The sequence below is a fragment of the Cherax quadricarinatus genome, chromosome 41 (assembly GCF_038502225.1).
Source record: "Cherax quadricarinatus isolate ZL_2023a chromosome 41, ASM3850222v1, whole genome shotgun sequence".
In the NCBI taxonomy this organism is placed as follows: Eukaryota; Metazoa; Arthropoda; class Malacostraca; order Decapoda; family Parastacidae; genus Cherax; species Cherax quadricarinatus.
In genome coordinates, this window is record NC_091332.1 from 7,907,767 (window position 1) to 7,920,696 (window position 12,930).

At 40.2% G+C, this 12,930-nt stretch overlaps 1 protein-coding gene across 1 annotated transcript in view; it reads right to left on the reverse strand.

Moving 5' to 3' along the window:
- Positions 1-11,107: 11,107 nt before the first annotated feature.
- The window catches only part of red (LysM peptidoglycan-binding domain-containing protein red), a 47,896-nt gene continuing 46,073 nt past the window's right edge, over positions 11,108-12,930 (reverse strand). Inside the window, exon 4 of the mRNA XM_053786647.2 lies at positions 11,108-11,520. Within this exon, the coding sequence (XP_053642622.2) occupies positions 11,316-11,520 (205 nt within the window). The 3' untranslated portion in view covers positions 11,108-11,315. The remainder of the gene's footprint in view (positions 11,521-12,930) is intronic.

Here is a 12,930-nt window from a genome sequence, read left to right on the forward strand (position 1 = left end):
TTTTCAGAGTCTTACACAAAGTTGAAAGAAAATGAACTAGCTAGGCAGTGATGTTGGACTACACAGACAAGGTCAGAATTTGGGATGGGGAAAGACTAGTAGTAATAAGGGGATGAATATTCATAACATGTGCATTTCAGTCCAAACAAAGACAGGCTGGTTGGTTGATGGAGGGAAATTTACATAAAAGGGGATCGGGATTATGACTGAATTTTAGATTTATTTTTTCTCGTTTATTTGTTCAACTGCATTTATTTTTGGTATATGGCAGTATTTTTGGTAAAATTAAATAAAGATGTAGATTTTGTCCCTAATTTTGAATTGTATAGGAAGTGTGACCGAGATCATTGGTCAGTACGCTGAGGTCAGTGGTCACGTGTGGTCATACCTGCCTAAGCTCTTGGTAGTTAGCGTGGGCTGTTACCAAGCACCATGTCTTGTTGTAGTGTTTTAGAATCTCAGGTTCAAGTGTTGAAGAAGGAGATTCTACTTCAGGAGGAAAATAGGAGGCTGAAGCTTCGCACACATGAGTTTGGGAGTGAGCGTGATAAGGATTTAGCTGGTAAGGAGGAAATGGTCACCAGCAGTGATGGTGGCAGCCGCTTTAAGTGGCAAGTGGTTCACAGTTCAGGAAGAAGGAAGATGAGGAGAGTTCATAGAGAAGATGTGAAGGTAAGAAATCGATTCTCTGTTCTCCAAGACGAGTGTACTTCAGTGGTTAGTGAGGTTGAAGGTACCACTGATTCCCCTGCTAATCAAGGTAAGAATATTTTAATAGTAGGCGATTCTCAGGTAAGATATATGGACCGTACATTTTGTAACAGAGACAGAAAGGTCAGACAGTGTGTGTGCCTTCCAGGAGCTGGTGTTGGTGACAGTCAGCAGGTTGGATAATATTATGGCAGGTAATGGGAACAAGTCCATTATCTGTCTTAGTGCTGGGGGTAATAGCATTGGGAAGGGCAGGAGAGAGGAGCTGCTGGATAAGTACAGGTCAGCCATAGAAATAGTTAGGTCTAAGGGAGGGATCCCAGTCATATGTAGCATCTTGCCTAGAAAGGGAGTGGGCAATGAATGGATGTCTAGGGCAATTGGTATAAATTGCTGGCTAGACAGGTACTGCAAGGAACTTGCATTCTCATTCATTGATAACTGGGACCTATTCTTTGGCAAACGTGATATGTATGCAAGGGATGGGGTTCATCTCTCTGGGGATGGAGTGATTGCATTAGCCAATTTGATTGAGAGGGTAATTGATGACTTGTCTAGGAATTTAAAATGATAGATTATAGAGGTATAGGTGTTTGTGAGAAACAATCAGGCTGCAGCATTAGGGTTAAAAACAGCAGTTATTACCGGGATACCTCAGGGATATGTTTAAAAGATAATATTCAAAATAAAGTTGCTAGTAATGGCAAATCAATTGATCAACAAACAAAGATAGTAGAGGGCAACGAGCAACTAGCTCCCTTAAGGTTTACTATATAAATAGTAGGAGTCTAAGAAATAAGATAAATGAGCTAAGATTACTTGGAAGTGTAGGTAATACATGTATAGATATTATTGGTATAACAGAGACCTGGTTCAACCTGAAAGATAGAGAAATGCCTTCTGAATGCAACATACAGGGTTATAAACTATTCCACACTGATAGGGTCAACAGGAAGGATGGTGGGGTGGTGATGTATGTCAGAGAAAATTTAAATTGTTGTCTTAGATATGATATAAGATTAGAAACATTGAACACAGAATCTGTTTGGCTACAGTTTCTCGAGGGATGCGGCAAATTAATTTTGGGTGTGATTTATAGGCCCCCAAACCTTGATAGGGAGTGCAGTAAGCTGTTATGGGACGAAATTCATAAGGCATCGAGATATGAAAATGTTGTGATAATGGGAGATTTTAACTTTAGACAAATTGATTGGAACAATATGACAGGACATCTTGAGTCTAGTGACTTTCTTGATATGGTTCAGGATTGCTTTTTTAGAACAGGTTGTGACAGAACCAACTAGAGGAAACAATCTGCTTGACTTGGTTCTTGCCAACAAAGATTCACTAATTAATAATCTTGAGGTTAATGATGAGCTTGGAGAAAGTGATCACAAATCACTTAGTTTCAATATATCATGGAATTACCCAGATAACTGCAATCAAATCTCTGTCCCAGATTTTCGCTTGGCTGACTTCATGGGACTGAAAAATTACCTGGGTGGGCTAAATTGGGATGTCCTGACTATGGGTCAGGTAGGTGATCTTGGTTGTCAATATGACATTTTTCAGAGTGTAATTCTAACTGCCCAGACAACTTTTGTTCCAAGTAGGGAAATTAGATCTAACAAAAATTATCCCAAATGGATGAACAATAGATTAAAACATCTCATTGGTCAAAAGAGAGGCATATATAGGCGTATCAAAAGAAGGGATGGGCAGTTAAGAAATCAATATATTCAATTAGAGAGAGAAATAAAGAAAGGAATAAGAAAAGCAAAAAAGGATTATGAGGCTAAGGTTGCAAGGGATTCAAAGATTAACCCAAAAGGGTTCTTTCAGATGATATCCTTATCACTGTCAGTGATCTGGTCAGATCACTGACAGTGATAAGGATATATGTGAAATTCTCAATACCTTCTTCCTCTGTTTTCACCCAGGAAAATACTAGCGATATTCCTGAAATAATAGATTATGTAGAACAGGATGATAAACTATGCATGATTGCGGTAACTAGTGACATGGTCCTCAGACAAATAGAGAAACTAAAACCTAACAAATCCCCAGGTCCTGATGAACTTTGCAAGGGTGTTAAAGGAATGTAAAGAGGAACTTAGCATACCTTTGGCTAATCTTTTTAACATATCACTACAAACTGGCATAGTGCCTGATAAGTGGAAAATGGCAAATGTAATACCCATTTACAAGGCAGGTGACAGGTCCTTGGCTTCGAACTATAGACCAATAAGCCTTACCTCCATAGTTGGAAAATTCATGGAATCAATAATTGCCAAAGCAATTCGTAGCCATCTTGATAGGCACAGATTGATTAATGAATCTCAACACAGTTTAACAAAGGGGCGTTCCTGTCTTACGAATTTACTAACTTTTTTCACTAAGGTGTTTGAGGAGGTAGATCATGGTAATGAATATGATATTGTGCATATGGACTTCAGTAAGGCTTTCGATAGAGTTCCACACCAGAGGCTATTCAGGAAACTTACGGCACATGGAATAGGAGAAATTTTTTCCTGGGTAGAGGCATGGCTGACAAATAGGCAGCAGAGAGTTTGCATAAATGGGGAGAAATCATAATGGGGGCACGTCACAAGCCGTGTTCCTCAGGGGTCAGTGTTGGGCCCGTTGTTCACAATTTACATAAACAACGTAGATGAGGGAATAAATAGCGACATAAGCAAATTTGCTGATGACACCAAAATAGGCCGTCCAATTCGTTCTAATGAGGACACTAGAGCACTCCAGGATAATTTGAATAGACATGCAATGATCGGAGAAGTGGAAGATGTAGTTTAATATTGACAAATGCAAAGTTCTAAATGTTGGACAGGTAAATAACCAACCCACATATAAACTAAATAATGTAGATCTTAATACTACTGATTGCAAAAAGGATTTAGGAGTTCTGGTTAGCAGTAATCTAAAACCAAGACAACAGTGCATTAGTGTTCGCAATAAAGCTAACAGAATTCTTGGCTTCATATCTAGAAGTATAAATAATAGAAGTCCTCAGGTTGTTCTTCAACTCTATGTATCCTTGGTTAGGCCTCATTTAGACTATGCTGTTCAGTTCTGGTCACCGTATTACAGAATGGATATAAATGCTCTGGAAAACGTACAGAGGAGGATGACAAAGATGATCCCATGTATCAGAAATCTTCCCTATGAGGATAGACTGAGGGCCCTGAATCTGCACTCTCTCGAAAGGCGTAGAATTAGGGAGGATATGATCGAGGTGTATAAACGGAAAACAGGAATAAATAAAGGGGATGTAAATAGCGTGCTGAAAATTTCCAGCCAAGACAGGACTCGCAGCAATGGTTTCAAGTTGGAAAAATTCAAATTCAGGAAGGATATAGGAAAGCACTGGTTTGGTAATAGAGTTGTGGATGAGTGGAACAAACTCCCGAGTACAGTTATTCAGGCTAAAACGTTGTGTAGTTTTAAAAATAGGTTAGATAAATACATGAGGGGGTGTGAGTTGGACCTGACTAGCTTGTGCTGCTGGATCTGGTGCCATGCTCCTTCCTTGAGTGGAGGTGACCAGACTGGGTGGGTCATTGGGCTAATCTGGGGGGGAGGGAGACATGGACCTGCTCTGCATGGATCAGTAGGCCTGTTGCAGTGTTCCTCCTTTCTTATGTTCTTATTTAATATTTTTTTCCTTTTTTGACCAAATTCATTTTCTTGTACATGTCCATCCGATGTATGTGTAGTAAGTGCATTGTTTTAGTGGGAAGCATTAGTAAAAATATGTGGAACTTGCAAAGTCTTGGACCAAATCCCCACATTTCATGTACTGTATTACATTAGCCACTGTGTGATTTCACATTTATTGCATAAAGTGAGGAATGCCTGTGTAAAGACTCGTACCTTAAGAGCATACAAATTATATTAAATTAGTGCAATGGAATGTGGAAAGCTAAAGAATACATATAAGCCTTTCACTCGGTTGTGCAACACATTACCTAGAGGTAGTCATGGATACTATTTATTACGAAAAGTATCCAAAGTATTGCCCTCACCTCTCATAAACAAGACTCAAAATACACAAAGTATAAATTACAGTAGTTATCTTGTTTTTTGTTATATGCAGATGTTAAAGGATGACAAAAAGATCTTTGATTTGGCATACTGTACCTTACAATGACAAGAAAATTTCTTAACACAACACTAATAAAAAAAAGCTGGTGTCTGAAATTTCTACTCGGACGTTAAAATAAGTCCCTTTACAAGAAAAATACCACTATAAGTTTAAATTTGTGTAGCTGGTAGGTTTCAAGAGCTTGTAGCTTGTCAGTTACATCAAAACTTTTCAAACTAAAACAACATTGCTTTTCAAACAAATGTGTTATGTGATTAAATTTAAAAAATAACTGCTACTTTTTTAATCACTCCAAAGGTGTACATTATATGTAGTTGCATAACTTTTAAACTGCAAATGATACTTTAATGGAGACTAAATAATATTTCAAATTAAGTCATATTCTGGGCCTTTAGCAACTGTTTAAACCACGTCTTGGATAAATTTGTCTTGCAACATACATATAATTCTGCAAAATAAAAGCACACAAACAAACTGTTATATACCAACAGGTGCAACATTGATTTTCCAGTACCCTTGGTTACTAAGCTTTGTTGGTACAGTATATAAATTTTGCCAGACCAACAGAGGTCACACAATAGTTCAACACAATACACCTCTGACTCACCATAGTCTGCTGGAAACTTAAATATCAGCATAAATGAAACATGTTTATTACTGTACTTAAAATGTTGCAGTACTACCATGCTCATAGTGGTAAATTTTAGAATTTTAATGGAACTACTGAACTAATCACAAAGGTCTGGAAGTTGAGAGTTGTCAGGATTACTGTTTCCTAGTTGACTATTTCATAATGAACCTGTAATGTTACTGGGAGGACATCTGGGCTACCTGAAGTTGAAGCCACAGGATTTTTAGATAAAGGCTAATATTATGACACATTCTTCTTGGTTATCATTTTAAATATTTCATCCAAGCAAAGATCCTTCATGTGACTCACGAAATCGCAATGACACAATTGCCAACAAACCATACCAAGGGCGGGGTTAGAACCCACGATCAGTGTGTCTCAAAACTCCAGCGTTAGCCACTGGGCCAGCTAGCCACAATAAGATTAATCCAACTACATATATTTATACACCATAGGAAGGTTAGCATAGGCATCACTGTGACCACAAGTGCAAGTTTTTACAGACGAATCTCCAGCTAGCGCGGCTGTGACAAACTCTAGCTCAAGTCCCCTCAAAACCGTCAATATGACTTTTGAGACTTTCTGATCGCGGGTTCTAACCCCGCCCATGGTAGGTTTGTTTCCTTCGTGTGCTTTGATTTTTCTGTGTAATTTTTTACGCATCTCGTTCCGTCATAAAGGAACATTAATCTAGCCCTTTGATTAATTCACACCTGACAGCTTGATTAACTTATCAACAGCCATAACTATTAACCCAAGACATTGCATATTTTACTAACAATTAACCCTAGCTAAGAATTGCACAAAATCAAGGGATCACAACCACCACAGCAGTGTACACAATATAAGTGAGCATAAAATACTATCTGTGGCTGCCCAGTAAACCATTTTGACAAAAAAATAGTCTTGTAATTTTATTTGGTCTAAAAGAGGTGCCAGACAATCTGCTGCTGGTAAATCAATGTTGTACCCCTGCATGTGTGTGAGCATGTGCACTCACCTATACGTGTATGTGGTTGCAGGGGTTGGGTCAGTTTCCTGGCCCTGGTGTACTCACCTATTTGTGGTTGCAGGGGTCGAGTCTTAGCTCATGGCCCCGCCTCTTCACCGGTTGCTACTGGGCCCTCTCTCTCTCCCCGCTCCATGAGCTTTATCAAACCTCGTCTTAAAACTGTGTATGGTTCCTGCCTCCACTACCTCATTTTCTAGGCTATTCCACTGCCTGACAACTCTATGACTGAAGAAATACTTCCTAATATCTCTCTGACTCATTTGTGTCTTTAACTTCCAATTGTGGCCTCTTGTTTCTGTGTCCCCTCCCTGGAACATCCTGTCTTTGTCCACCTTGTCTATTCCACGCAGAATTTTATATGTCGTTATCATGTCTCCCCTGACCCTCCTGTCCTCCAGTGTCGTCAGGCCAATTTCCCTTAATCTTTCTTCGTACGACATTCCCCTTAGCTCTGGAACTAACCTTGTCACAAAACTTTGTACTTTCTCTAGTTTCTTGACGTGCTTTATCAAGTGCGGGTTCCAAACAGGTGCTGCATACTCCAGCGTGGGCCTGACATACACGGTGTAGTGTCTTGAACGATTCCTTACTAAGGTATCGGAATGCTGTTCTCAGGTTTGCCAGGCGCCCATATGCTGCAGCAGTTATCTGATTGATGTGTGCTTCCGGAGACATGCTCGGTGTTATACTCGCCCCAAGATCTTTCTCCTTGAGTGAGGTTTGCAGTCTTTGGCCACCTAGCCTATACTCTGTCTGTGGTCTTCTGTGCCCTTCCCCTATCTTCATGACTTTGCATTTGGCAGGATTAAATTCGAGAAGCCATTTGCTGGACCAGGTGTCCAGTCTGTCCAGGTCTCTTTGAAGTCCTGCCTGGTCCTCATCAGATTTAATTCTCCTCATTAACTTCACATCATCTGCAAACAGGGACACTTCTGAGTCTAACCCTTCCATCATGTCGTTCACATATACCAAAAATAGCACTGGTCCTAGGACCGACCCCTGTGGGACCCCGCTCGTCACAGGTGCCCACTGTGATACATCATTACGTACCATGACTCGTTGTTGCCTCCCTGTCAGGTATTCTCTGATCCATTGTAGTGCCCTTCCTGTTATATGCACCTGATGCTCTAGCTTCTGCACTAATCTCTTGTGAGGAACTGTGTCAAAGGCCTTCTTGCAGTCCAAGAAGATGCAATCAACCCACCCCTCTCTCTCGTGTCTTACTTCTGTTATTTTATCATAAAACTCCAGAAGGTTTGTGACACAGGATTTGCCTTCCATGAATCCGTGCTGGTTGGCATTTATACTCTTGTTCCGTTCCAGGTGCTCCACCACTCTCCTCCTGATAATCTTCTCCATAACTTTGCATACTATACACGTCAATGACACAGGTCTATAGTTTAGTGCCTCTTTTCTCTCTCCTTTTTTAAAAATGGGAACAACATTTGCCGTCTTCCATACCTCAGGTAGTTGCCCAGTTTCCAGGGACGTGTTGAAGATTGTGGTAAGTGGCACGCACAACATATCTGCTCCCTCTCTAAGGATCCACGGGGAGATGTTGTCCGGTCCCATTGCCTTTGAGGTATCGATGTCCCTTAGCAGTTTCTTCACCTCCTCCTCATCTGTATGTATGTCGTCCAACACTTGTTGGTGTATTCCTTGCTGGTGTCCCCATCTGGTCTGTCCCTGCAGAGTCCTTCCTGTCTCTACTGTAAATACTTCCTTAAATCTCATGTTGAGCTCCTCACATACCTCTTGATCGTTTCTTGTGAGTTCTCCACCTTCTTTCCTCAGCCTTATCACCTGGTCCTTGACTGTTGTCTTCCTCCTAATGTGGCTATACAGCAGTTTCGGGTCAGATTTGACTTTCGATGCTATGTCGTTTTCATACTGTCGCTGGGCCTCCCTCCTTATCTGTGCATACTCGTTTCTGGCTCTTCTACTAATCTCCTTGTTTTCCTGGGTCCTATGCCTCCTGTACCTTTTCCATTCTCTGTTGCACTTAGTTTTTGCCTCCCTACACCTTCGGGTAAACCAAGGACTCGTTTTGGTCTTCCTATTATTTCTGTTTCCCTTGGGAACAAAACTTTCCTCTGCCTCCTTGCACTTTGTTGCCACATATTCCATCATCTCGTTTACTGATTTTCCTACCATTTCTCTGTCCCACTGAACCTCCTGCAGGAAGTTTCTCATACCTGTGTAGTCCCCCCTTTTATAGTTTGGCCTGTCCCCTTCAGTTCCTGTTACCTTCTCCACTTGTAACTCTACTATATAATCAAAACTCAGAACCATGTGATCGCTAGCTCCAAGGGGCCTCTCGTAAGTGATGTCCTCAATGTCTGAACTGCTCAGGGTGAACACAAGATCCAGTCTTGCTGGCTCATCCTCCCCTCTCTCTCTGGTTGTGTCCCTGACATGTTGATGCATGAGGTTTTCAAGTACCACATCCATCATCTTGGCTCTCCATGTTTCGGGACCCCCATGTGGCTCCAGGTTTTCCCAGTCTATCTCCCTGTGGTTGAAATCGCCCATTACCAGTAACTTTGCTCTGCTCGAGTGAGCTCTTCTTGCCACCTCAGCCAGTGTGTCCACCATCACCCTGTTGTTTTCTTCATATTCCTCTCTTGGCCTCCTGCAGTTCTGTGGTGGGTTATACATCACTCCAATGACTACTTTATGTTCTCCAGACTGAATTGTACCTACAATGTAGTCTCTTTCTCCAATCATGTCCATGCCTCCCATTTCCTCAAATCCCCATTGGTGTTTTATGAGCAGTGCAACCCCTCCTCCCCCTCTACTCCTTCTATCTTTCCTCAGGATCTGATATCCCATTGGGAAGATTGTGTCTGTTATTGTCTCAGCAAGTTTTGTTTCTGTGACTGCTATGATGTCTGGGGATTTTTCACTGATTCTTTCGTTCCACTCCTCATGTTTATTCGTTATTCCATCCGCGTTTGTGTACCAAACTTTCAGTTTCTTTTCTATCATTGTGGTCATGCAAGAACATTGGGGTTGGGGGAGCAAGAGCCTTGGTGGGGGTCTATATGGGGCTGTGGTGTAGGTGGGGTTTGTGATGATGGGGGTGGGGTCAGAATGCCCATAAGGGACAGCTGTTGGGGTGAGGTTTGTGATATGGGGGTTGGTGGCAGAGGGAACAGTGAGTGGGTTGTAGTATAGATTGCTCAGTTGCGTTGGGAATGTCGCGGTTGGAGTCTTTTGGTGGGAGATTCTGTGGGGTGTGTTTGCCCTTCCTCCTGTGTCTGGGTCCTGCTCATCTTCGTCATTGCCTCTCGTTCCTCCTTGCGTCTGTGTACCCTCTCTTTCAGTGTAGTCCTTTCTTCTTGTGTTCTGTCGCAGTCGAGGTATACTCTCTGGTACCCCTGTTTGTCCCTCAGTCTTGCTTTCTCTTGCAGAATCCTGGTTCGAACTGATTCTTCCTTGAAAATTACTTTGACAGGCCGTATCCTTCCACTCGCAAACCACCCAATTCTCTGAAAATTTGTCACCTGGGTCATATTGCCCTCACCTATTGTTTTCATGATGCCTTCAATCATTTTTTTCTCCTCCTGTTTTATTTCTTCGAAGTTGTCCCCCTTGGCTTCTTGGAGCCCGTACACAAAAACTGACCTCGCCCTTTCCTCCTCCCACTGAGTCTCCATCTGCTTCCTCTGAGGCATTTTATTTCCTTCCATTGACATGTTCTTGCTTTCAGCCCTGTCATATCTGAAACTTCTATTCTCAGTGAACTGTCTTTCATGACCAGCTGTCCCTTGCTACTGCAGTTGGCTGTTAGAATCTCTGCATCTGTGTGTGTGTGTGTGTGTGTGTGTGTGTGTGTGTGTGTGTGTGTGTGTGTGTGTGTGTGTGTGTGTGTGTGTGTGTGTGTGTGTGCACACGTGCATGCATGTGCATATACATCTACTGTAATCACAGACATGCAATCTTAATGCAAGACAAGCCACAGGGGGTGGGGTGGGGGGGAATCTTTACCTAGAAATCTTTCACATATATCTGTGCATCATCAGGAGCTATGCAATGGTGCAAGTGCAGCAACAGATAGTTTGAAGGAAAGTTTTCTTAGAGAAAGGTAACATGAACATCAGCCTGTCCCCTCCTCCATCCCTCCTGATGTATGGAAACATGTGAAAGATCTTGAGCTCAAGATTTCCATTCCCCTGTGGTTTGTCTTGAGCATGCACAGACACACACATACATATATATATATATATATATATATATATATATATATATATATATATATATATATATATATATATATATATATATATATATATATATTTCTTTCTTTCTTTCAACACACCGGCCGTATCCCACCAAGGCGGAGTGGCCCGAAAGGAAAAACGAAAGTTTCTCCTTTTACATTTAGTAATATATACAGGAGAAGAGGCTACTAGCCCCTTGCTCCCTGCATTTTAGTCGCCTCTTAAAACACGCATGGCTTACGGAGGAAGAATTCTGTTCCACTTCCCCATTTATAATATATATATATATATATATATATATATATATATATATATATATATATATATATATATATATATATATATATATATATATATATAAAATATATATATATACACACACATACAAAATGTATGTATATATGAAAATTCTGTACAAACAATTATGCGTTTTACGTGCACACAAATTATAACAAGATTTATGGATAAACATGGACAATACTCCTGTCAAATGTATAACATTTTAACAAAATAGTCACTCTACCTTGAGAAACATTTGCTTTTACCCCTTACTGTTTGTGGCCTCAAATTACAATTACAGTATACAGTAGTATTAAGAATTAAAATAAAGAAATGCTATAATTCGTACAGTTCTTCATGTTCACGAAGTAGTCTCTTAAGAGACATTGTAATGGTGCGTCCCTGGGTGACAACTGGATGAGGTGCTGATGTGGGATCATGCCATCCATTTTGATATATGCTGTCACGTACCTTAGAATGGTAAGAGCGCCGGTCATTGCTACAGCCAGAGTCATCCACTTCCATTCTGTCCAATACTGGGCTGAAATAAATTTTAATTTTTAAAATATGTACATGTACACAGCCATGAAAACCTTTCCATATAATTTACTTGTATTATTATATATACTATATCCACTGGGAAGTGCTAAGCCCATGTGGGGGTCATACAATGCCTTACAATTGGAAGGTAACTGGATTTGATCTGAGGAAGGGAATAGCTTTAATTCCTTAGATCACGAATCCTTTGCTAGAATAAAGGCACCCTTTTCACTTAGAGTTTCCAAGTTTCAAATTTAACTCCTAAAATACACATTTTCGAGCAGTAATGGTGATGCCTGCTAAGTTACAAAGTTTACAGTTTTAATGTAAACTTTTAGGATGAGTTGTGTGACAATTTTGCATTGTTGTTTTTAATTATTTTGTGGGGAAATAAGAGTTAGTGAATTAAGGATGAAATTCAGTTCAAGGTAAGATTAAGGTAATTATTTCTAAGACAGAAGATAGAGTAGGTGACTAGTAGATAATATTGAAAACTGAATACTGTTCATGCTGACAATGCTGGGTGTTTACATTTTAGTTGATCATACAAATCCTGCTGGAGCTGCACTGCATGACCCTTGTAGGTTTAGCACTTCTTTTTATAATAATAATAAATCCTGCTGGAGATTTTCAATTATCAATCTTCCAATTCTTGTTTAACCCTTTGACTGTTTTGGTCGTATATATACATCTTACGAGCCAATGTGTTTGACATATATATACTCAAAAGTTTTAGAGGCTTCAAATCAAGCAGGAGAAAGCTGGTAGGCCCACATGTGGGAGAATGGGTCTGTGTGGTCAATGTGCGCAGTATAAAAAAAAATCCTGCAACACTCAGTGTATAATGAGGAGAAAAAAAAACTGACCGTGTTTTTGGATTAAAACGCCGACTTTGAGGTGTATTTTCGTATAGTATTTATGGTTGTATTCTTATTTTCTTGGTCTCATTTGATAGAATGGAAAACATATACAAATAAGTGATTGTGATTGGTTTTACTATGAAAAGGATCTTGAAATGGAGCTCAAAGTGGCAGAAGTGTTCAATTTTTGCCGATGTTCAAGAGTAAACAAATGAAGTCATTGGTCAATAAATGTCTAACTAGCCATTCTAATACACAGTCACAAATGAGTTGACATTATTTATACAATTATTACAATATTGCAGTAGTCTGCATAACAGTAAATCTATTTTTTGTTTGAATAAAAATTCAAAATAGAAAGCTAGAGGCCGAGGCAGGGGTCTGGAGACGTGACTGATGAACAGAGAAAATGTTATTTTAGTGCCAGGAATGTCTGCATTGTTCATTCTGGACCCTATTTTGAAACTGACATTTTTTAATTTGTATGAAATTGGCCAAATTGCCAATTTCTGACCACTTTATTGGGTAGTTGAAATCGGTAAATGGGCGGT